This window comes from Cydia amplana, chromosome 14, assembly GCF_948474715.1.
Source record: "Cydia amplana chromosome 14, ilCydAmpl1.1, whole genome shotgun sequence".
In the NCBI taxonomy this organism is placed as follows: Eukaryota; Metazoa; Arthropoda; class Insecta; order Lepidoptera; family Tortricidae; genus Cydia; species Cydia amplana.
In genome coordinates this window covers 15,985,814-16,012,805 of record NC_086082.1, presented here as the reverse complement: position 1 = coordinate 16,012,805, position 26,992 = coordinate 15,985,814, and the positions used below count along the sequence as shown (strand labels likewise).

The following is a 26,992-nucleotide window of genomic DNA, read 5'->3' as shown; positions in this document are numbered from 1 at the left end:
ACGGTACCAATAGAGAGATTGGTTACTTGTGCTATAGATTTTACCTTCACTCGACCATCTTCCAATATAAGTTTTTCCACTTTATCAATATTTTCTTGTGAAGTAGCTACTACAGGCCGGCCAGGTCTAGGGTCGTCTTCAACACTCTCCCTTCCACGTTTAAACTCGCTTGACCACTTTTGAATGGTAGATAAAGAAGGAGCAGACTCACGGTAAACACAATCCATTTCCTCTTTTATGGTTTTTTGATTTTTACCCTGTTTTGTCAAGAATTTTATCACGCATCGATGTTCTAATTTAGTTAACATTGTCAATTCCCACATGATGTTCATGTTTGTTCAGCAATTGCAGAAAAACAAAAGAACATCTCGGTTCGAATTATACTTTTTTTTAATGTCAATGAATAAACCTTAGCGGCCAGTAACGAAAGAAATTTTAGAAGAGGTTGTAAGATATCAATACCGAGAATATTTTGAACGCCCCTCGTACGCCCAGAAGGGCGACTAAAAAGTCCGGGCTTGGTTTTGGTGGTTTTAGATCGGTTTGCTTACGACAATTATTATGTTTATATTTAGCCTAAGACCTTTATCATATTATGCTAGGTACACAATATACTTCGTATCATAGTTTCCTGATGACCGGCGTCTTACACATAGTACAGGCCACAATTAAGCTTTGACTTGTCCATTTCACAGAGTAAATTAAAAACTGGCAATTTTTGATACAATGTCGTCATGAGGATCTTTGGATTTTTATTAGAGATGCCACGAATATTCGGCAACTATTCGGTATTCGGCCTATTCGGTCACTTTGTCGAATATTCGGTATTCGGTCACTTTGCCGAATATTCGGTATTCGGCCGAATGATGCCTACTATTCGGCCGAATACCGAATATCTGTTGCACTTATCTAAAAAGAAAAATTGCATAATAAAAATAACCAATAACTATTTATATTAATATTTAGAATGTGTTCTTGGAAAGTTGTTACATACGAAATACGAAGACCCTTTTTGAGCATTTGTGGATTAATAAACATTTTATTTTTATCATGGGTCTGATTTGTTTGACTCTAACGACATTCATTAACAACAAAAAATATATCTTAGATAACGTTGTGCTTTGTTGGCGATCAGTTTTCATAATAATTGTGACTCAAAATGTTCGCATGCCATGCCGAATATTCGGCGCTTCGGCCGAGAGAGGAGCCGAATATTCGGTATTCGGCCAAAACCACTATTCGGGGCATCTCTAATTTTTATGACACCATATTTTGTTTGAACACCATACCCTGTCCTATACAGTGTGTAAGTCAAATACGGGCAATAAATTAAACCAGATATAGAATTTACCCGTCTTATCATTAATTAAGATGTTTTTTTTAAGTTACACTTAATTATGACCCCGTGATTAATTTTTTCCACATGTACCGAGCAGCAATGTACTGTAAACATTAAGAAACAAGATGATAATGACATTACGAGGTACGAGCTTTTCATGTTACTTTAAAAAGCTCGTATCCCGTAACGTGTGTGGTGTATTACATTGCGGGCCGAATTATTTTGTATGGTTATAATTTTCAATGCATTTCTAAGTAAAATCTATCTCAATATACTTTTTAGGTCCTATGCTAACCACCGTTTAAATATTCGCCCGTATTGGATTTACACACTGTATATCTGTTTGGTTGGCAGGCGCTGCGCTGGTCGTGCGGCGAGTGCGCGTGGTGCTCGGTGTGCGGCAGCGCGGGCGGCTGGGCGGCGCGCTGCGCGTGCTGCTCGGGCGCCGCGCCCCGCTACGCGCACGCGCACTGCGCGCCGCCGCCCTGGCGCTGCGCCGTCTGCAAGGACATGCCCGCTACTCCGAAGCGGTGAGTTACTTCAATCATTTAAGCCCTTGCTACACGGTCGCCGACAAGCCTTCTAACCGTCTGACCTTGGTCAGTTTTGGTCAAATTTTGTTGGAAACAACTGTCTACACGGTCCGGGACGGACCAAGGCCACGCGGTCTGAAGGCTTGTCGGCGACCGTGTAGCAAGGGCTTTAGGTGGAATCTTCTAATTATCAGATCTGTATCCTACTCAACTTATATGCTAAATCTTATGCTTAATGCCCCACAGTCCTCACGACACAGGCTCGACCTAGTGCATAGAGAAAAATACATAGATTGCTCACTCCATACATCAGTTCCATAGTTCATAGTCTTTGGTATCAAAACTGATGTAGGAAGTGAGCACTCTTGTCTTACTATATTTCTCTATGACCTAGTGTGAGGCTATTCTTTGTTCTAAGAAACTGTTGTACATATTCTGTAGTTAATTTTAATTTAATTACTAAGGTCTCATGTCATGTCAAATTGGAAAATAAATATTTACAGTACATATGGGGCTACTTTTCCGCACTAGTGCGTAAAATAGCACTTTTCGTGCGTATGTCGAAACTTTAAAGTGCCATATGTACTGTAAAACGTTGTGCGATACACGTGCGAATAGGTAATTCGCAACTCGTATCGATTTAAAACACTCCCTTCGGTCGTGTTTTAATTTATCGCCACTCGTTCCGAATTTCCTCTTTTTCGAACTTGTATCGAAAATAACTATTGTATTTGTAATCACTTTACGTTGCCTTTACCCTGTGGTCACTGCTACAAAATTATCCTTTTGCATGAAATGCGTTCGCTGTGAATACGTAACTTCGAACGCAATAATGAAAATAATATATCCAGTATCACTTCAGGAAGCATGTGTGTCATCTTTTTTAGGGATCAGGAAAAAACAACCCCTGTACAGTTGTCACGTCGTTTTTTGTCCGTTCGCTTCTCTTTTTATACTTGTCATCGTATTACAGCTTCCTGTAAAATATGTCTTATTCGATAGTACTAACCCATAGACTAGGAATCCTCTAGATTGAGCATAGTAACGCTACCCCCTCTGCCACTTATACGGTAGTTTTACTCCATCTTCGAGTCAATCCCGTGCCGTGATTGGTCCGTGTCTTTGAACGGACCAATCACGACACGGGATTCGCTTACCTCGTCCCCCCGCACCCCCGTATTTTTGGCAGCATCGGTTTCATGAAATAATTGCTCTAAACTCAGTCTAGAGGATTCCTAGTCTATGTACTAACCATAATTATCAATGTTACCTAATAATATAGTTTGACAGTTAGCATGATAAACCCGATGTCGATTGGGTCACATAAAAAAAAAAAAAAATTAAAATTTAAACTGTTTATTTCAGTAAAAAGACATTGTATTATTTACTAAACTTAACTACTAATCTTAACTTAAAAAGATTTTTGAGTTAAGGAGTCTTAAATTATTTACAAATTCATTTTTAATGGTTAGGTACATAATAGACAAGGCCGTAATTAAGTGATTTCGGTGCACTGCCCTCTCATTTTAATTTTATTTTTTTTTATTTTTTATTTTTTTTACATGTGAACGTAAGTTAAATGACAATGTTGTGTGCAGGTCGGGTGGTGCGCCGACGCCGCGGACGAAGAAGGCGCGCACGCGCCGCGCGGCCTCGGACTCCGAGCCATCCGACGGTAATGACCCCGCGCCGCTCGACCAGATAATGTCCAAGGAGAAACAAAAGTTTTTCAGATTCAGCGCCTTCAACCTCGTCAAGCGGCGGCGCGACTCCAGCGACTGGGAGGGCTGGGACCGGGCGAGGTTCAACGGGGTCCGGGTCACGAGGGTCCAGAGGCTGGAACTGCGCTTAGAGCGCCGGAGGCGACAGCCCTCGACCGACTCGGATTCCTCCCCCCCGTCCCCCCCTCGGGAACACTTCTCCCCACCCTTAAGGTCTCCCGTCCACACGCCGACCATCTTCGAGCGACTCGCCAGCGACCCCTGCAAAGGCGCCTGGGGTTTCGCCGCCGAAGCGCAGAAGCAGCGGCAAATCGAGGAACCCGTAATAAAGCGACGCTCGGAGTCCCCTAGAAAACAGAAATTAGAGCCGAGAAGGATAGCGCGCCGACGCAGCAGATGCGGCGAACGGTTACTGACTACCTTATTCGACGGCCTCTCGGAGTTTTACTCGGTACGAACGGAATCTAGATCCCAATCGAGGCATCGCGGCCGGCCTCGAAGAGAAAAATCCGTCCGACGCGAATCGCTAACGGAGTCCAGAGAAACCGAGCGGCAGGTCTTAAAAGAGACCCGCAGTACGTTCCGCAAGCACTTAGAGACGTTAAAGCGCGAGCGCAGCCCGAGCGCGCCCCCAGATTACATGAAAGAGGAGTGCAACAGTATACTGTCGGCTTCGTCGCTAGTGCGCCTGGCGGCGGCGAAGCGGCACGCGCGCGACGACAGCGAGAAGCTGTACCGCGCGCTCGCGGAGGACCGAGCCCCGGCCAGCAATCAGACGGGTAAGGCGCCCGCCGGGCCCGCGTCGACGCCCGCCAGCGCGTCTGCCACGCCCTACTTCCCGGGAATTTTCTAAAACATGTGTACCGTTTACTTTTAAACTATCAACTTTTGACTTAATTCTACTCGGAATCACGAGGGCTATCGGATAAAAAAAAATATGATACAGTAAAACCCACTTAATACGATCACGTTTAATACGATTTCCCGCATAATACGCCATTTTACGCCGAGCCCTGCAACTTTAGGCCTGTTTTCATACATTTTTTCACGGTTAATACGACTCGCGTCCCGTTTAATACGCCATCTAAAATTATATTATTATCCGTCCCGTTATGCACCATCTGCACGTTTGTGTTTTTGACATAACCGTCGTATTGTTATGCAATACGCCGTTAGCCAACATTTTTTACGTGTTTAATAACCTACGGTTTTTTGTTTTGTCTAATATCTTTTGTCGGGTCCTTATCGGCGCAAGAATGCGATGCCATCTGCTTGACCGTTATGGACCACGGAGTGCAAGCTATCGCTCCCAGATTTATTTGCAAGCAGTTATTAGTTACTCCACGACTTTCTACTTGAGCCTAATATCGTTAGTGTTTGTAGATTATTTAACCGCGTGTAAACTTATACCTGCCTACACTTAAATTTCATTCGCTCATTATCACCGTTATTATAGTTTTTTGTTCACGTTTAATACGATTTCTCGTTTAAGACGCTCTTTTTGCTAGGTCCCCTCAGAATCGTCTTAAGCGGGTTCTACTGTATTGTTTTCTCAAAACCTGTAAAACGATATCCAAGACGACTTTTATGACATGGTGCCTATATCTTGGATTCCAAAATGGTCAGCATTTTTACATAAGTACATTTTGTTTCGACACAAAACTGACACCTAGAAACTACCTAAAAACTAATATAATCTGACAATTCTTATTCATCAATCAGTACTTGTGATTCCGAATCGAAACCATCCAAAAGTTTTTCGAAGAAAAGTAAACGGGACACTTATTTCGGAAAACCCCCTTATACGTTACTGCACTCATTTACGTGTCGAGCCTGAAATCACTCAAAGTACCGCTGTCTTCAAACAAAGGCTTATATACAGATACATCCACCGGATGATAATTGTACCAATTTGTCTTATGAAATCTTATAAGACAACTTTGTTTCACACCATGGACAAATTTATATTGAGCGGCATCCATATATTTCTTATGGGATCTCATAAGACAATTCCACCACTTCATCACGGATTGATATGTAAATGACTGGCTGTTTCGTATACCCGAAGAGCTTGGCGCTATTGAACTAAGCTGTATATCGACATGAGCGTCAAAATCGACACCGCACAAGAATTTGGACTTCACCAGAAAGATTTCTTCCACCTGATGAATTTTGGATACAACAACCTACTTGCCCGCGCAGACAGATCGGTCTGGAGCTCCGAGTTCCGCGTTCAGAGTACTGCGCTCTTTCGAAAGTACGTGTCTACGATAACCAGTGATCGGGGATTTCTATGCCACACCGCGGGATATCAAGTCGAAATGGTAATATGGATACGCCACTTGGCCCGCGATAGGAACAAAACTGTTCGAAAAGTAAACGCTATTTCGGTGTTGATAATTCGTTTATAAAATAAAGGACTGTAAAAAAACAGTGTTGGTTATGATTTAAAGAAAAAATATTATTCAAAAAATTATTAAGAGCTTAGTGGTTTTGATCTGTAATCAAATTTTCAATTATTAATATTAATAATATATGCAATGCATGATTAATTGATTAACAGTAACATGCCAAAACACTCTCCTATATCGCACACGAATCCCGGAATCCCGCGGCATATCCATACTAGCATAATGATTGAGGTCATTCACCCCAAGTGGCATAGAAATCCCCGATCACTGACGATAACGCACACAGCAGGCGGTCAGAACGCCAAAGCGGAGTTCTGACTGAGCAGAGCTCTGAACGCGGAACTGGGAAGTCCAGACCGCTCTCAGCGCGGGCTCTTAAGGCTTTGTTAACGATTTTAGAGCCAAAATGTAAAATTGATAGATTTAGTCGTTGAAATTGTACTCCTTTTGTTACGTAATATCTAAATAACAAGTATTGGTTTCTATTAACACGTCTTCTCATCTTGCCTTTTAATAATAAGGTCCCGAGCGTGCGTCACCGGCAATACGTGACGAGAAGGGGCAGTTTTTAAAAATTCATCATAAAATTATAGTTATAAATTATAAAAAATGATGTATAAGAACAGTTTCAGGAAATGTTGTAGATTGTTTAAGTATCAATATTACGTTGAAATTAAGTAGATTTTCATGAAAATGTTCACTTGTTTTGAAGTAATTTCTGGTGAAAATTGATTTCGTATAACTTTCATTTACTCTCGTTCAGTATCATATAACAAAAATGTAGTCTATGCAAGTTGGAGTATAGGATATGTGTAATACAAAATTACCATTTTTAGCAGTCCAAACTTTACGAAATTTACAAATAAGATCGACTAAATCAGTGCTTTACGCGCGTTTACCTAAACGTCCATCAGAAAAAAAATCATTACTAATTTAGTGAGTCAGTTTTCAAAAAAATGATCTGTACAAATGCAAGATAAAAAGATGTGCTAACAGATACCAGTACTTGTTATTTCTATTACGTAACAAAAGGTGTACAATTTCATCGACTAAATCTATCAATTTTACATTTTTGCGACTAAAATCGATACCGGCCTCTTAAAGCTGATTTGTCGATTTGGACGGCCAACGGATATACTGCTTAAGTTCCCCAGCGTCGGCCGGCACGGCACGGCACGGCGGCATACGGCGGGCGTCATCTCGGGCCGGCTCCGTGCTGCGGGTGAAAGTGTCTCGTGGTGGATCGTCCTCTGATTGGTGGCCGTGGTGCTCGTGTTCTCTCATTGGCTCATTCTCTGCTCGAAGCGACGGTGGCGCCGGTGACTTGTCGGGTTTAGGCGACCACACATGCACTTTCGCTCGCGTACATGCGTGAATGTACGGCTTTACGTGTTACGGTTATGTTTGACGCTAGATACAAGTGGTGCGAGTCATGTGGTGTCCGTTTTTATTGTGTTTGCGACGCAGATGATAGTTCCCATAGCTTTTGTCTCGCGTCAACTTTATTTTTATTTTTATCATTTCACATGTACTAATCATTTTACAGTGGTGATTGAGTTCCTTTTGATTTCCTATTAATTCTGATTAATCTTTTAATTTACAGTTTCTTTTTATTTCTTTTGTAATTTACTTAGTGCAATTTGGATTTCTCCTTTTATTTCATGTCTTGTTCTTTACTGATCAGATCCATCATGATTACTGTGTTAGGCTGCGTTTCCACTGATGCGGAGATGAGATAAGACGTGCGGGAATCAACCAATAGCATTGGTTGTAATCTAGCGGAGCGGAGAAGAGATGTGAAGAATGCTATTGATTGATTCCCGTATGTCTCGTCTAATCTCCGCCTCAGTGGAAATACAGTTTTAACCATATTTTTGGGTTAAAATACGTAAGGTACTGTGATGGCTCTGTTCACATATGCACAATGTACTTTGTATGGGTTGTACATAGTGTTTGGTAATGTTTGATTCGTAGTAGGCAACCTTGTAAGATCTAAGGAATATAATGGGTCACTAACTGCACAATTTAACGATGTTTCGCTCTTGATTCATTCTGTAACGTAGTGGAAAAGGTCCCACTAATGTAATATATTAAACAGAGGTTACTTGTAAGCATGTCCCCATATTGATCATATTATATCCCTATTCAGTTCTAGTAAGAAAACGAGATGTCATACATCATTAGGCACATGTGTAAAAATACAATTTTATATCAATAATCAAATTCTATTTTAGTACAATTGACGTCAAAGATATGTTTACATTTTTCGCTACAAAGGAATAAGGTGTAAAACTGTATACATATTTTTGACGTCGACTTGATGCAATTTTAAATAGTCGGGGACAAGTTTCGTTTTCTAACTAGGTATGTTTATCGTTAGTTCACTGAACTTAGTACAGAAATCATATCATGATTTTAAAATGCTGAGGTTAGTAAAAGTTTTACACGTTCACATAGTGTAATTGTCATTTCAAACGAAGTTACTCAGTATCAAAAAGCTCTAACTTTCACTCGTTCCTTATTCCAAATCTTTAGGAAACTTTCGTTCATTCGTTCTAACGTTTGTTTATCAAGAACCATGTTCAGTAAACTAGCTTACATGAATAACCAAAACACGCGGATCTAGTCGCTCCTGAGATTTAATTGGCACACCATGCCACAATCGTTACCTCTCAAGAACATACAATGACCACAAAATAGATACAGTACAGAAGTCAATCACATGTATGTACTTCACTTTTCATACCTACGCTCGGCGGTCGCTCTAGGGTTGTCAACTATGATTTATGCACAAAAAACTATCGTGGTAGTGGCACTCGTATCTAGTAGTAGCCGGGGCGGGGTGCTTACCTACCTACCTAACTGTTCTGTTTAACGTTAAAACGAACCATCGAAATACATGCAGATACCTACTTACCTCTCTGAAACCACTGGTATAGCTTAAAAAACGACAATTCACCGTTTAATGTTGAATTTAAACAACCGTCCACTGAACAGTTATAATAACTTTTTTTTGTTTCTCCATTATTGCACAAAAAAGTTCACAGACGCGTGTCTCAAGCGGTTGACACTCGCGCTCGCACTGGTCCCAACCGGTCCGAGATATCGTGTCTGTGAGCAGTGTCTATGTGTGCGTTGCTCGAGCGCACTTTGTATGTAGATTGATTTCTGTACTGTATCTATTTTGTGCAATGACACAATGAGTATATACCAACCTCCCGCCTCCCCACAGAGAGCAAGAAGCTCCCCCCGGGCGTGACGGCTGGCGACGCGTCGCTGTTCACGGCGGCGCTCGCGGCCGTGGCGGCGCCCGAGCCCGCGCCGCAGCCCGCGCCCGCCGCGCCGCCGCGCTGCCCCTCCGCCATCGAGTTCGGCCAATGGGAGATCGACACGTGGTACTCCAGCCCCTTCCCGCAGGAGTATGCCAGGTCAGCTAGATTTCATATGGGTTATTCCCACTAGTTACCACCAAGTTGTTACCAGTGGTAACTACTGGGAATTTTTTTTCCCACCTTTTACCACTGGTAACTCGGTTTAGTGGTAACTACTGGGAATTTTTATTCCCAGTAGTTACCACCAAAATTATGTTATAGTTAAATACTAATAAAAACAGTATAAATAGTAGTCTGAATTACCAAATAAAATGACTTGAAAAATAATCTAAACGGATTATTAAATTTATTCTTACATATATCATAGTTTTTTAGGGTTCCGTAGCCAAATGGCAAAAAACGGAACCCTTATAGATTCGTCATGTCTGTCTGTCTGTCTGTCTGTCCGTCTGTCTGTCCGTCCGTATGTCACAGCCACTTTTCTCCGAAACTATAAGAACTATACTGTTGAAACTTGATAAGTAGATGTATTCTGTGAACCGCATTAAGATTTTCACACAAAAATAGAAAAAAAAAACAATAAATTTTTGGGGTTCCCCATACTTCGAACTGAAACTCAAAAAATTTTTTTTCATCAAACCCATACGTGTGGGGTATCTATGGATAGGTCTTCAAAAATGATATTGAGGTTTCTAATATCATTTTTTTCTAAACTGAATAGTTTGCGCGAGAGACACTTCCAAAGTGGTAAAATGTGTGTCCCCCCCCCCTGTAACTTCTAAAATAAGAGAATGATAAAACTAAAAAAAATATATGATGTACATTACCATGTAAACTTCCACCGAAAATTGGTTTGAACGAGATCTAGTAAGTAGTTTTTTTTTATACGTCATAAATCGCCTAAATACGGAACCCTTCATGGGCGAGTCCGACTCGCACTTGGCCGCTTTTCCCACTAGTTACCACCAAGTTGTTACCAGTGGTAACTACTGGGATTTTTTTTCCCACCTTTTACCACTGGTAACTCGGTTTAGTGGTAACTACTGGGAATTTTTATTCCCAGTTACCACCAAAATTATGTTATAGTTAAATACTAATAAAAACAGTATAAATGGTAAGAGATTATATACAGAGTGATTCTGAATTACCAAATAAAATGACTTGAAAAATAATCTAAACGGATTATTAAATTTATTCTTACATATATCATAGTTTTTGTACTAGTACCGGTTAAACTGGTTCAATATTTTTGGTCACTTTTAAGGCAGTTTACTAAAACACTAATCGACTAGCAATTATTTAAATCACTCGATATTTATACTGTTTTTATTAGTATTTAACTCTAACAAAGTTTTGGTGGTAATTTGTTTTCCCAGTAGTTACCAGTGGTAAAAGATGGGAAAAAAATTCCCAGTAGTTACCACTGGTAACAACTTGGTGGTAACTAGTGGGAATAACCCTTTCATATCGACCCAATACACAAAGGGGCCGCCCACTGATTAACAGTCCGCCGGACGGTATCGGCCTGTCAGTTGTTCGGAACTGTCAAATTTTTGTTCTAACTGACAGGCCGATACCTTTCGGCGGACTGTTAATCAGTGGGCCTCTTTAACTCATTTGTAATTCAATTCAAATATTCCTTATTCAGGGAGGCCTGTTCTGACTTTTCTGAGTTGGTTTGGAGATGGAAAAGATCAATATTGAATTAGCGATGTACTCTGCTTCTGTGGTCGGCAGCGCCCCCAGACTTTTAGGAGCGTATCGTTAAAAAAAAACTGAAAGTTCTAAGTAGGAACATTAGGAGAAATTTTAAATATTGGCAGAGTACGTTTTAGCGACTATAATGTTATTCCTAAAGCCGTGATGTAAAATCCGTTGGCTGCACCTAAGGACAATACCATAAACGCTCTGCATTGCTGACATCAAAATCTCATTCAAATTTTCCTCAAAATAAACTATTCTGAAACTCATAGGCACAGAACAAGTAGAATGGCGATGCAAGCAGGGTACGTGTCGCCGCCGGTTATGAGCAAACGCTCGCATGCTAGTACTCGCCCGCGCTGACCGAAAAACGTAAACATGCCTTTTGCGCCACAATAACGTTCAGATTAAGAAGCCAGACATAAAATCTGTCTAAAGGAGGCGTATCTATTCACCAGGCACACAAGTTTTTACTACCGTTGCGCGAGAAATGTGGAGAGGAACGAGCGGCGACACCGGTTCCGATACTAACTGCGCGCGATAGCCGTTCTAACCTCTTTAATATGTTCTGTGCTCATAGGTGTTAATTTAAGAATTGCAGGGCCCTTGTTACTGTACTCTAATAGTATTTTATACAATCGTGATATAATGGAGAGCTTTTCAGTCGAGTACCATGTTAATCGTGCTGAGTGGCCTTAAGAGCGCTCCAACAAGAAAAGTCAAAATAATGCAAAATTGATGATATTCCTCGATGACATTCAGTACTTTAGGGTCATTATTAGAAACAATGAGTACTTGTTACGGTAAAAGCGTCTTCTTATCTTTAGGAATTACTTTTTAAATATTGGAAAAAGGGCTTATTAAATTAGTAATGATTTTTTTTCTGATGGTTGTTTCCGAAAAACCACGTGAAGCACTAAATTGTGAGCTCGTATTTGTAAATGTTGAGAAGTTTACTCTGGTAAAGCTGGCTATTTTGTATTACTAATACCCTGTACATTAGGAATTACTTTTGACATTTTTCCTAAATACCTTTGAGAAAGAGAAAATCGAAGAAAAACAAACTCAATTTTCTCTCCGAAACAAGTGTCAATTCCTACGAAATTCTACTTAATATCGAAGTCATTTTCATACTCAAGCAATCTACAGCGTTTGCTTATACTGATAGTATACATTAGTGTTTATGAAATTCTACTAGAATTTTTTGGCAATTTTTTGAAAACGACTCTAATATTACCGATGACGCGCGGTCGTGAGCTCAGTGCCGCGGCAGAGCTTGTAGAGGTAGGACGTGTGTCGGTCGGCTCCGCACGTTTTCAACGGCGACGACGAGGTTTTTTATCATTGTGTGCGGCAGGCGCCGTGTAAAATGCTATACTGTGTGCGTGACAGTGCTTGTATACGGCGACTGAGAAACTTTGATCCTAGTACTGTGTATTTGGTTTTATAGTATAGTATGTAACTACCGGACAGCATTAAAGATATTTGAAATGATCTGATATTTTATAGGTACTAAATTAAAAAATGGCTGAATACAAATGCTTTTGATGACATGTCAGAATCAGAATATATAGGTCTGATGATGGAGCTGGGAGGTGGTCACCGGTACCAATCAACCATGCAACTAAACCACTTCGTGTTTCGGCTCGTTTGATTCGTCTCAACAAGATCTTTGACACAAGATAGGACTCAGGGTCTGATGATGGAGCTGGAAGGCGGTCACCGGTACCAGTCAACCACGCAACTAAACCACTTCGTGTTTGGGCTCGTTTAATTCCTCTCAACGAGATCTTTGACACAAGATAGAACTCAGGGTCTGATGATGAAGCTGGAAGGTGGTCAACGGTACCAGTCAACCATGCAACTAAACCACTTCGTGTTTCGGCTCGTTTGATTCGTCTCAACAAGATCTTTGACACAAGATATTACTGAGGGTCTGATGATGGAGCTGGAAGGTTGGCACCGGTACCAGTCAACCACGCAACTAAACCACTTCGTGTTTGGGCTCGTTTTATTCCTCTCAACGAGATCTTTGACACAAGATAGAACTCATGGTCTGACGATGAAGCTGGAACGTGGTCAACGGTACCAGTCAACCATGCACCTAAACCACTTCGTGTTTGGGCTCGTTTGATTCGTCTTAACAAGATCTTTGACACAAGATAGTACTGAGGGTCTGATGATGGAGCTGGAAGGTGGTCACCAGTACCAGTCAACCATGCAACTAAACCACTTCGTGTTTGGGCTCGTTTGATTCCTCTCAACGAGATCTTTGACACAAGATAGAACTCAGGGTCTGATGATGAAGCTGGAAGGTGGTCACCAGTACCAGTCAACCATGCAACTAATCCACTTCGTGTTTGGGCTCGTTTGATTCCTCTCAACGAGATCTTTGACACAAGATAGAACTCAGGGTCTGATGATGAAGCTGGAAGGTGGTCAACGGTACCAGTCAACCATGCAACTAATCCACTTCGTGTTTGGGCTCGTTTGATTCCTCTCAACGAGATCTTTGACACAAGATAGAACTCAGGGTCTGATGATGAAGCTGGAAGGTGGTCAACGGTACCAGTCAACCATGCCACTAAACCACTTCGTGTTTCGGCTCGTTTGATTCGTCTCAACAAGATCTTTGACACAAGATAGTACTGAGGGTCTGATGATGGAGCTGGAAGGTTGGCACCGGTACCAGTCAACCACGCAACTAAACCACTTCGTGTTTGGGCTCGTTTGATTCGTCTCAACAAGATCTTTGACACAAGATAGTACTGAGGGTCTGATGATGGAGCTGGAAGGTGGTCACCAGTACCAGTCAACCATGCAACTAAACCACTTCGTGTTTGGGCTCGTTTGATTTGTCTCAACAAGATATTTGACACAAGATAGTACTGAGGGTCTGATGATGGAGCTGGAGGGTGGTCACCGGTACCAGTCAACCACGCAACTAAACCACTTCGTGTTTGGGCTCGTTTGATTCCTCTCAACGAGATCTTTGACACAAGATAGAACTCAGGGTCTGATGGTGGAGCTGGAAGGTGGTCAACGGTACCAGTCAACCATGCAACTAAACCACTTCGTGTTTCGGCTCGTTTGATTCGTCTCAACAAGATCTTTGACACAAGATAGTACTGAGGGTCTGATGATGGAGCTGGAAGGTGGTCACTGGTACCAGTCAATCATGCAACTAAACCACTTCGTGTTTGGGCTCGTTTGATTTGTCTCAACAAGATCTTTGACACAACATAGTACTCACAGGGTCTGATGTGCAGCTGGAAGGTTGTCATCCCAGACACGAAGTGGTTTAGTTGCATGGTTGACTGGTACCGGTGACCACCATTCAGCTCCATCATCAGACCCTGAGTATCACCTAGTGTCCAAGATCTTGTTGAGACGAATCAAACGAGCATAAACACGAAGTGGTTTAGTTGCATGGTTGACTGGTACCGGTGACCACCTTCCAGCTCCATCATCAGACCCTGAGTATCACCTAGTGTCCAAGATCTTGCTGAAACGAATCAAACGAGCTCAAACACGAAGTGGTTTAGTTGCCTGGTTGACTGGTACCGGTGACCACCTTCCAGCTCCATCATCAGACCCTGAGTCATATCTTGTGTCAAAAATCTTGTTGAAATGAATCAAACGAGCCCAAACACGAAGTGGTTTAGTTGCATGGTTGAATGGTACCGGTGACCACCTTCCAGCTCCATCATCAGACCCTGAGTATCACCTAGTGCCAAAGATCTTGTTGAGACGAATCAAACGAGCTCAAACACAAGGTGGTTTAATTGCATAGTTGACTGGTACCAGTGGCCACCTTCCAGCTCCATTATCAGACCCTGAGTGTCACCTAGTGCCAAAGATCTTGTTGAGATGAATCAAACGAGCCTAATCATGTTACTACATGGTTGATTGGTATCCGTGATCACCTTCATCATCATCATCAGGCTTCATCATCAGATGCTTAGTATCAGCTCGTTTCTAAACTTAAGATACAAATTAAAGGTTTTATTATATAGCTAAAATAGTTTCACTATACAACCTATACCATATGCAATGACGAAAAATGAAAATAAGCGAGTACCTAAGTAAGTACGTATAATTTCTTTCTAGTAATAATGACCTACATAAGTATGTATATTTGCACTGGATTTAGTATTTTCGTACCAAATAACATTTTTAGGACTTTGATATTAAAGTACAGTTAGTGTTGTTATGATTTTTGTCTCAAGAGCCGTCAATGAGATCGGACGTGTTTATTAAAATAATTAGTTATTCACGTGCATAATTTCGTGATTGTCTGCATTTACAATCGTGCATTATCTGGGTCATTACTATTAGTCATCTACCCCGACCTACGGCTACAGTATAATGTATAAGTGTAGTAAACAAGTGTAAGCGAAAAATGTCGGAGAATAGTCCATTTAATCGGAGTGGACTAACACGCCGCAGCCCGCCCTCGACGCCCACGCCGCAGCCCGGCCCGCCCGGGCCCACACCAGCAAACATGCCGCAGGAAGAAGAGCCCCCGAAGGTATTTCCCACGAGTGACATCCAGACCTGGCTGAAAAAGATCGAACTGAACCTCCACGACGTATGCTCCACATCTGCAGAAGGTAAACTTAACACTGACCAGAAGATCAGAATTAACAACTTGTGTCGCAACGTGAGCCACTTAGCCTCACAAATGGCTATTGAATACCAATCCCTAAAAAGCCACGCAGTCCAAGCATATCAGTCTCGCCAAGCGCATCAGGAAAAAATGGACCTCGTACAACGCATCCAAGAACTAAAGGAGTCAATTGAGGAATCCAGCCGACAAGTTTCGGAACCTGTATCGTTTGCCGAAGTCCTTAAGAAAAATGGAACGAGGTACGTTCAACCGTCTAACATTAGCTCAGTCGCAATCTATCCGGTTGACAAGTTGAAATCGAGTGAGGAGACAAAATCTCTCGTTCAAAAGATTATCCGGCCCGAAGTAATGAAGCTGCACGTGAGAGGGTTGCGCAAGATCAAAAACGGCGGTGTAGTGATAAGCACTGACTCAAAAGAAGACGTAATAAAACTCAAGCAATCGGCGCAGCTTATGACCTCTGGACTCACCGTTGACGAGCCACAAAAACGCAAGCCCAGAATTGTAGTCATTGGAGTTCCCGCGGACATGCAGGAACCTGAAGTCCTCAAGTGCATATTCCATCAAAACTTAGCCGATAAATTACAAGATTGGTCGCTCGAAAAATTTATGGCTTCCACTAAGCTCAGTCACAAATCCGGAAAAAAGGACGCCGAGACCTGTAATTATATAATTGAAGTTTCTGGAGCGATACGCAAGGCCTTAATTACGAACGACAGAGTTTTTGTGAATTGGTCATCGTGCCCTGTTAGGGATTTCACCTTGGTTACGCGCTGTTTCAAATGTCAGCTTTACAATCATGCAGCGAAGACCTGCAAAATGGAGACTAACATCTGCGGCCACTGCGGAGAAGCGGGTCACTCATTTAAGGAATGCACAAAAAAGGACGAAGCACCAAAATGTGCAACATGCTCGTACTACAAGAAACCATGCAACCACCAAACAGGCGAAGCAGACTGCCCAGCTAGAAAAATGGCCGAAAAAAGGTATTTAAACTCTATAGATTATGAAGGCGCCTAGGAGCGCTAACTTTTCACATACTTTTATAGCACTTCATTCACTTTCATTAGTTTAACTACCTATGAACAATAGCATATTTTCTGACCTAGATAGTTTCTCTGTATCAGAGTCTAAAGCATGCGATGTCGAAACCTGCAAACATCATGTTCGCCGCTGTTTAAATATAAACAAACTTGGAGATGATTTACGCAATATTGACTTTGGCCCCGTTTATAATTCTGCCGATGCAGAAAATAGTATGCTGTACTTGACCAAAAATGTCCAGCAAGCAATTTTACTTAACACAAATAAGACACGTCTTAATAGCAACGCCCTTCAAAAAATGACGTACGATGATACAGAGAACTTACTAATAGTCGTAAAATGATTACCTACTGTACTCTGATATTTAATGGTACTTAAGAATCCACTTTTTGTTTAGGTAATAAGACTTATATTGTGTACCATACCTATAGTTTATAATTAAGTGAATAAGTAATAAATATTTAATATTGTCCTTTGCTGCCTGAAACACAGGGAATCCTAGTTCAGGCATTTGTAAATCACTTGTCTTTATAAATTATTAGTCTTTAAGAGCAACCACTGTACTATACTTTTCTCAATAAATTATTTGTATTTGTATTTGTATTGATTTTAATATGCTTCACGATCGGATCAAGAATGTTTAATCCATCATTGTAGTGCGACCGAGGGAAAATGCGGTGGAAGGGTTCGGCGACCTGAGATCGCGGGGCCTGCCGCAGCGCGTAAAATACCTAAACTCGCTCATCCCCGAAATGTAATAGCACTCTTAATGGGTACGAGATTGAAAAGCTTGATTACATCACTATTGTATACAATAATTTTTCTACGAGTCAACAAAACTATATTGTAACCTTTATGTAACAACATGGAAATGCAAAACACAACCTATCAGCCTATCATGGACTTGTAGTCTCAAGACTCCGATATGGGATTATATTCTGGGGTAACTCAGTCGATAGGGAAAATGTACTTATAGCCCAAAAACGGTGTGTAAGAGCAATGTGCGGGAAAAAACCCGGAGAAAGCAGTGTTCCGTTATTCAAAGTAATGAAAATTTTAACATTTCCGTGTATCTATATCTTAGAAATGGCAGTATTTGTTAAATGCAACTCTAATTTTTTCACTAAAGTCTCAGAGTACCGCAAATATCCAACGCGATCACAATATGACCAAAAGTTGCACAATGAGCCACAGAACACCACATTGATGCGGAAAAGCATTTTTGGAATGGCAACCAGAATATATAATAAAATTCCTGATTGTTTAAAAACATTACCACTATCACAATTTAAAAAACAACTGACTGCACTATTAATCGAAAAATGTTATTATAAAATAAGCGATTATTTGAATGAAAATTAAATGCATGTATAAATTTTATTTCTTAAGTATAATTATATCCTAATTTTTGTCACATGTTCTAATGATTAATATTTAATTTACAAATTGTAAATTTTGAAATAATGCATGGTTTATGTTTATAAGTAGTATAGTATTTGTACGCCACTATTGGCAGAGCATGGTGAGACTACCAAACTATAATGTAAGACCATTCATTGTACCTGTGTTTTCACAAATAAAGAATCTCTCTCTCTCTCTCTCTCACAATAAACAATTTTCAAATTATCTCTTCCAGGCTACCCAAGCTATTCCTGTGCGAGTTCTGCCTTAAATACGCCAAAAGTCGGGCCGTGCTCATGCGGCACCTCGACAAGTGCCTGTGGCGGCACCCGCCCGCCACCGAGATCTACCGCTGCGGCGACATATCCGTCTTCGAAGTCGACGGCAACGCCAACAAGATCTACTGCCAGAACCTCTGCCTACTCGCCAAACTCTTCCTCGACCACAAAACGCTCTACTACGACGTTGAACCGTTCCTATTCTACGTGCTGACGAAAAATGATAATAAAGGATGCCATCTCGTCGGATATTTTTCGAAAGAGAAGCATTGCCAGCAGAAGTACAATGTGTCGTGCATTATGACGATGCCGCAGTACCAGAGGCAGGGCTACGGGCGGTTTCTCATCCATTTTAGTGAGTGGTGGAATCTTTATTACATATTTCTTACTAATATTATTAGGGTACTTTCTTGTAATCAAAATAAATTGTCTTGTATGTAAACGAAAACTGAATGTAATTAAAATTAAACTTTTGAAATTGTGACTCGCAAAAAGGATCTTTAAATTCGTGTCAAGTTAAAAACCTACAACTTCAAATTTTGGTATTTCATCCCGCGTATCGAGTTTAATCTGTTGGGAAGTACCCTATTGTGTTAATTAGAATTAAATTATATAATTGTAATGTTTGTTTCAGGTTATTTATTATCAAAAGAGGAAGGTCAACCCGGAACACCAGAAAAACCTCTATCCGACCTCGGCCGAGTGTCGTACCACGCTTACTGGAAGTCGGTCATACTAGAGTTCCTCCACGACCATAAAGACAAACCGTTCACGCTCGAGGACATCGCGCATACAACGGGCATGCACATGAACGACATCGCCGCCACCTTCCAACTGCTCGGTTTCGTCAGATACCTACCCAACAATGACTCGATGAAACTAGGACTCTGCATAGACTGGAATAAGGTCGATAGTCACGTGAAAAAATTAAGAAGTAGACCGCGGTTGGAAATCGACCCGGAATGTCTTAGGTGGACGCCGCTTCTGGCCCCAACCATCAACCCCTTCAGGTCGCCCGACGAAGGCTCTGCAGACCAGGACACTGAGAACGACGAGGAAATGAAAACTGAGAGCGAAGACACAGCGACAGAACCTGAAACACCAGTCACCAAAGCGGAGACCAAGTTGAAGACCAAAATTGAAAAGGACAAGACCCCTGAACCTGTTGAGGTCACCTCATCCGGACGACGGCGGACGAGACCTCTCAAGTACAGTGAAACTACTTATCAGACCACTCCCACGCTCGCTCAGGAGGGCGGCAGAAAGAGGAAACGGGATGTAAACAGAAAGCTATCCGAATCCAACTTAACTGAGGACGATAAAAAACCAGAGGAGACGACTCCGCGGCAACAAAGAAGTAAAAGTGTTGCGAGGCGGTCATCCAGAGTCGCTCTGAACGAGCTCAACGAAGACTCCAACCCTACTCCGACACCTAGAAGCAGGAGACAGAGTGTTAAAGAAAAAGAGACATACGCCTCAGATAGCCAGGATAGCCAAGAAGACACCCTCGACACTTCAGTCGCAGCGACAGCCAGTGTCAAAGCGAAAGCGAAGCGAAAACATCCCTGGCGCGGTCGCCCTAAGAAGCGACAAAAGGTCACCAAAACTAATAAAGTCAGAACTGATTCCCCTGACGCAAAGAAAGCGAAAATGGACGAGGAAACCAACTGCAAAACTGACGACGACTCCATGGAGGAAGAAAAACCCAAATCGCCTGTTCAAAACCACAATTCCCCTAAGAGTCAAGATGTCGAAAAACCCAAGGAGACAAGCAAGAATTCAGACAGCTCTGAGGACTCTTCTGGGGAGGCTGATGATGAAATGGATGTGGAAGAGGTAGACGATAAAATAAGTGTATCCAGCAAACCCGCCAGTCCTCGGCAAGTAGAAGAGAACAGCACAGATCATCACACAAGTGACATGGAACTTGACAGCATACACATGGATTCACCAAAATCTATAGCTGAGAAAGAACAAGTCATCAAAGAAACCTCCACTGAAGACAGTGAGAAAAATGACAAACCCAGTGAAGACGTAGAATCACCCGCTGTCAACGCTACTGAATCAAAACCGGAGTCGCAGTCGCAAAAAGTAGATGAGCAGGCAGAAGCGAAAAATGGCGAAATCCAGTCGCCATCTAAACCTTCGCTAGACGACAAAGAGACTATAGTCATATCAGAATCAGACGACAATAACAGCCAAAGTTGTCCACTGCCTTCTCCTAAACCCAACAACACGGTGCCGGCGCAAACTAACAATGAAAACAAACCTAAAGAGGTTGAAGAAAACGAAAGCCCTTCTAAGGTTATACCTGTTGTGTCCACGGAGAACGCTCACATAGTGCTAGACCACAAGATTCAGGAGGAAGTGAATCCAAGTAGACCACCACCGGTAGATCTTATTGTCCCTAAAATACATCAGATAGAAACTATAGTAGTTGAAGGAGAGTCTGACAATGGCCCATCGCCCCATGTCAATACGCCACCAAAACTGAATGATAAATCTGTTATCAACGAGTCTCCAAAACTAAAAAGGACCCCAGAAAAAGTAAATTCTGAATGTGAACAGAAAAAGTGTGAAATAAGAAAGGAAACGGTAATACAACATCAGGCTATGGACGAGCTTAAAAGTCCAGAAAAAAAGTCTCCAACTAAACCTGACTCGATCATTCAGAATGTGGACCTTCAAAGAGACATGAGCAATATGAAATTACCCGAAATGCCAAAACTTGATTCCTACACAGATCTACCAGATAGGAATAAATCTCAAAATTGCGTTGTTGGCAAAGAAAGCGAAATCACTTTTAGAAATGACTTGGTTAATCCAAGAAAAGACGAGATGGTCATCACTAGAAATGTCATAGAACCAAATATGATCAACTACCAGAATACAGTGAGCAACTCCATGACGATACAGCAAATTAATACGGCGCAGCACTCCTACCTCAACCATAGAGCCAGCGTCAGCAAGGAGTCTCAATCTGTTCAAACTGACAAAGTGATGAAGACCAGTGAAGCTAACAGAGTTAACAGCATGTCTGACTCGCCTGTGATAAGCAAACCGACCAAACTAGAAGTGCCTCATCCCATTACGTCCCCCGTCATCAACCCAGTGATACCCAAAGTACCCAATGTTACAGATATCAATTTTTTACCTAGATGCCAAAGCGCCAATGCCGCTGTTAACCTGGGCTCTGAAATGGACCCTAATTTTGCGAACAGCAATGCTATCCAGAATTCTCTCGGAGGCTCCATGAGCATCGTCCAATGTAGCTCGCAGGATAAAGACTTAAAACCGAGGGAGAAAAGCAAGCTCAGAGATGTAAGAGTGAATTCAGCTCACAGCAAATTGGAAAAACCGGAAAAGAAAAGCAAGAATGACACTCCTAGAAGCACGCCGGAACCTAAAGTCGTTTTTTTTCCAGAGCAAACCGCTAACGCGCGAAAGCCGGAGACGTCGGTTCCTATAAACGTCATCAACACCAACTCCGGCCCCGTCACAAGCAAGCCAGAGACTAAACCGACCAACGAAGCGCCGAAGAAGCAAGATTTTTTTAAGAAAGAGAAAACTAACACCGCCAAATGTGATTCAAAAAACAACACAGTCAAACATGACAAAACTTGCACTACGCAACTCGCCTTAAAACCGGACCAAAATGATCTAAACAAAATGCTGCCCAAGCTTCGCTATGATAACGATCTTGTTCCAAAAGACTATCCCATGAATCAAATCCCTAACTACCACACATCTCATGCTCAGTACCAGTGGCCGCCTTGGGACCCAGCACGCCTGGCACAAGGCACATGGGACCATAACAGATTTCTCGACATGAAAAACAGCGATAAAAACTACCTGGACAAATTCCAGGGTTTCAACCTACCTCATCTTGAACAGATGCAGAAATCGCCCCAAAAGCTCCATCCGAAATATGATCAGAAAGATTTCCATAACATCGCTTACGGAGCGATTTCATCCGGCATCTACGCCACTACGGGCCTTCCGCATTTTAAAGAAACTAAAGCACCAACTTCAAAAGCCTCGGAATGCTCGCAGAAGAACGATTGTAAACCTTCCAAGCAATCCAAAACGACCACGGCTTGTCAAACGCAGTGCGAGCCGAAAAAATCTCAGGCGCAAAACGAGGCTCAAATGAAACAGATGATGCAACGCCAAGTCAAACAACAGGAAGCCGTCACCAGCTGCGCCGAATACCGACAGCAAAGCCCTCAAATACTAACCTCCCCCGGCTGTAAAACTCCTTTCAACAACGGTCCATGTAGCCAAGAGAAAGAAATAGAAAAGAAGAGTAGACAAAAGAAGGAGGAATCGCCTAAAGACAGTAAGGAGGAAATGTGCGAAGCGGTCAGCCCGGCTTTGCAATCTATGGGAGTTTATACTCCAGACTCGACCAGCAATTCTGTACATTCAGTGCAGTACCCCTCCTGTGAACTCGACGTATCGCAACTAGGCTTAGAATCGCCCTCAAGTATCGGATCGGATCTGGCGTCCCCGTGCTACATGCACGCGACGCCGTCGCCGCAGTACCCGCACTCGGCGATACACATCCCTTCGATCATGACGCAGCCCAACCAGCCGCCGAAACAGCAGAAGATTAACAACAGGAATAGGTGAGTCTTTATCATTTTGCACTCTGAACTTTTTGCATAACACGAACCTCTATTATCTAAAATTAAATGTCAAGCATTATTGTTCGTTGTTCGAGATAGTTTCAGCATCTGAAACTTGTATTTATTAACAGAAACGCCGGCGCGAGTAGCGGAGCGGGCGCGGGCGCAGGCGCGGGCGGCGCCAAGAGCGAGCCCGCCATGCGCGGCGCCGCCACTCCCCCCGCTAGACACCGCACCACTCCCCCAGCTCATCAGCCACACGGTAAATAGCCACTCTGATGTATAGGACTCTGGTGACCGACGACTCTCGTATTCAGAGAGAGTATTTTGAGACTTATACTGCGAAACTGTTATCGTGCTTATGAAGGAAACTGTCTTGCAGGCCCGGCCTCGCCTTAAACGTTGCTATGTTGCTTAGTCTTAGTACTCATGGGACCAGATCTGATACTATTTTGCAGTCTTGACAATTTTTCATCTTAACTTTTATTGCAGTTGCATTAGAAATTAGTCTCGTTGTTGATTTAGAAAATTTTAGACAAACTGACATCATTCTTAACTAGAACGCCACGCCTATAAAAACCGTGCGAAAACTAGATCTGCTGAGAAGCGAAAACAATTCACGCTTCTAAGTAGGTGCTGCCCCTCGTGCCCCTACCCTTCACGCTGGCTTTATTTCGCATAGTAGGGTCTGTCATCTAGTGGCTTAAATCTGGAAAGGAAATTGAGCTTCGCGCACAATCTACAATTTATGTACGTTCGCTATCGTGTGCGGGGCGTGTCATCAGTCATCACTGTCAAATTGAACCTTGTCCGAATGCACGAAGGTTGATATTGGGTTGGAGCCGCTTCCTTCAGTCAAAGGCGCAGCTCTGAAAACCACGAAATCGACTACCATGTAATAACATTGACCGTGGTATTTATTCAGCGGGAGGCGGAGCAGCATCAGGCGGCGCAAGCGCAGGCTACCAGGGCGGGTACCTCTCCTTCCAGCAGCAGCAGCAGTACCACGGAGGGGGGTGGGCGCCTTCCTGCTCGCTCGCCAAGCTGCAGCAGATGGCCGAGGCGCCGCAACACCACCACCAGCAGGTACGCCGCCATACTAGTTGTGTACCAAAGTGGATACTAGGGTTATGGTTAGGGTACAGACCTGGCATAAAAAGTTACATGGGCATTTTCATAGTATTTACGAGTTACGAGTATCACGAGTTTTTTCCATTTTTACTGAGAAAAAAATGTCCCCAATTTTAATGTTTCATTTGTCACTATAACCTTCTATTCTATGTTCGTGTAAAGGCCTGTCTCCATATTGCGCGGCAAACTATCGAACATTGGCTCGCGAGGCAGCCGCGCGCAATGGATACCGGGTTGGCTCGCGAGCCAACTCGATCAGATAGCAATGGCTCGCGAGCCAACCCGGTATCCATTGCGCGCGGCTGCCTCGCGAGCCAATGTTCGATAGTTTGCCGCGCAATATGGAGACGGGCCTTAACAAAACGGACAAACAAAAAAGGTATGAAATTTTGGGAGACATTTTTCTCGGAATAGGATCGAAAGAGCTCGTGATTATGAATGAAAATAATATAACAATTCCGAAATTTGGAAATACAAGTTGGGCTATACTTTTTTACGATAAGATCTCGCATACATCTTAGCGTGTTTCAAATATGACTGATTTGAATATACCCTGCGCTCTCAAATTCGATATAGGCACACAAAAACAGTAAAATAACATTAGCATGTACATATAGTAATCGATTGACATGTTTGTTTGTGCCAGTACGCGCAGCAGGCGGGCGGCGCGCAGCACTACCACAAGTACTACCCGGCGCCCAACCAGCTCGACGCGGCGCGCACCCGCACGCACTCCGCGCCCGCGCCCGCGCCCAGTGAGTTACAATACCAATACTAATATTTATTTTTCTACTCCCGTACTTTTATTTGTCATTTAAAGGGTCGTGCACACACCTTTAAAACCCCACCTTATAGTTGTCAAGACAAGTCTTTAGTCTATTCCCCAAAAAAGAATTTGTGCATACACGCACTATCTTTTTGGTGATTTTACGATACTTCGTGTAACCACTTAAAAAATATTGAATGAAATACAGTGTTGCCAACCTTAATTTAAATGTCATCTCTGACAAATAAGTGAACCATACCATAGACATGTTTTTTTTTTAATTTCATTCATTCATTCACTCTTTTCCCGCCAGTACCCTCCATTTTTGCTACTTCTTGAATTAAAAATATTTGTTAAATTTACAATTATATTTCAAAGTAAGTGCTTGGTCGTAGAAAAAGTATTGTATGCAACGTTGTTTAACTGAGTCAAAAAATACTCGTGGCGTCTTTATTAACAATTTTCGGCTTCGCCTCAAATTGTTACTCACGCCACTCGCCTTTTTTGACCTCTCTTAAACAACGGTTGCATAAAATACTATTTCTACTCCCGTACTTTTATTTGTCATTTAAAGGGTCGTGCACACACCTTTAAAACCCCACCTTATAGTTGTCAAGACAAGTCTTTAGTCTATTCCCCAAAAAAGAATTTGTGCTTACACGAAGTATCTTTTTGGCGATTTTACGATACTTCGTGTAATGACCACTTAAAAAATATTGAATGAAATACAGTGTTGCCAACCTTATTTTTAGTGTCGTCTCTGACAAATAAGTGAACCATAAACATGTTTTTTTTTTTAATTTCATTCATTCTTTTCCCGCCCGTACCCTCCATTTTTGCTATTCCTTGAATTAAAAATATTTGTTAAATTTACAATTTTATTTCAAAGTAAGTGCTTGGTCGCAGAAAAAGTATTGTATGCAACGTTGTTTAACTGAGTCAAAAAATACTCGTGGCGTCTTTATTAACAATTTCCGGCTTCGCCTCAAATTGTTACTCACGCCACTCGCCTTTTTTGACCCCTCTTAAACAACGGTTGCATAAAATACTATTTCCAAATTGACGTGACATGACAGCTTAGTAATTAAATTAAAATTAACTACAGAATATGTACAACAGCTTCTTAGAACAAACGATAGCCCTCACTAGGTCGAGTCTGTGTCGTGAAGACTTTGGGGCATTAAGCATATGATTTACCAAGATTTGATAATTAGAAGCAAATTAACAATAAATTAACATTAATAATACATTTGCTGTCAGTTCCGACTGGCTTCCCTTTGCCCGCGATTTCGCCTGCGTGAGATGATGAGAAAAACTGTCCCATGTCCTCAAACTATCTCCATACCAAATTTCATCGAAATCGGTTTAAGCGTTAAGAGGCAATAGACAGTTACTTCGTATTTATATTATTTTATTAGCTGAACTCGTCTCATTGGAGGAATTTCCATGTATTTGTTTTTTCTCTTTGACTGCAAAATACGACACAATCTTTCCTTTTTTTTTTACCCGATAGACTTATTTTTTATATACTTGACGAAATTAGATATATCAGAGCGGCCGAGGTGCTCAAAAATATATTATCACTAACGCCTTGGCAATAAAGGCGTGTTCAAATATTTGTGAGTCTTGAGCGCTCTGATTTACCTGATGGCGACTGTACAGACTTACAAATTAATGCCAGTTTGGGAAATGTTTCTTTTTATTAACAACGTATTTATTCTTGATGTGAGTACTGATGATTGTTAGTATAATTTGTCGTGTTAGTTCCAGGCAACCTGTCGCCGATGCAGCACATGCAGATGGCGCCTACGTCGCGCATGTCGCCCAACCTCAACTCTCACATCATCTCGCAGTATGGCGTCGGCCTGGCCAACTCGTACCGCATGCCGCCGCAGCAGCAATTCAACAATCTGCAAATGATGAACGTCAACACACCCGTGCAGTACTCCAGCCCGGACCCGAGAGCCCAGCAACCAAATGTGTATGCCTATGGCTATATCAATGCCCCGTCGGCTCTCGGGCTGCAGAGCCTGAACTCGACCATGCGTCGGTAGCCCAAACCTAAGCCGGGTGACCC

At 42.2% G+C, this 26,992-nt stretch overlaps 1 protein-coding gene across 3 annotated transcripts in view; it reads left to right on the top strand.

Moving 5' to 3' along the window:
- The window catches only part of LOC134654184 (histone acetyltransferase KAT6A-like), a 44,223-nt gene extending 17,231 nt beyond the window's left edge, over positions 1-26,992 (top strand). Inside the window, exons 3-11 of one of the 3 annotated variants that reach the window (XM_063509634.1) lie at positions 1,694-1,869; positions 3,471-4,372; positions 9,237-9,432; positions 18,348-18,745; positions 19,025-23,018; positions 23,150-23,280; positions 23,950-24,104; positions 24,796-24,904; positions 26,686-26,992. In XM_063509634.1, the coding sequence (XP_063365704.1) occupies positions 1,694-1,869; positions 3,471-4,372; positions 9,237-9,432; positions 18,348-18,745; positions 19,025-23,018; positions 23,150-23,280; positions 23,950-24,104; positions 24,796-24,904; positions 26,686-26,969 (6,345 nt within the window). In that variant the 3' untranslated portion in view covers positions 26,970-26,992. Of the gene's footprint in view, positions 1-1,693; positions 1,870-3,470; positions 4,373-9,236; positions 9,433-18,347; positions 18,746-19,024; positions 23,019-23,149; positions 23,281-23,943; positions 24,105-24,795; positions 24,905-26,685 lie in introns of all 3 variants that reach the window. The other 2 variants (XM_063509633.1, XM_063509635.1) reach the window with 2 other exon arrangements.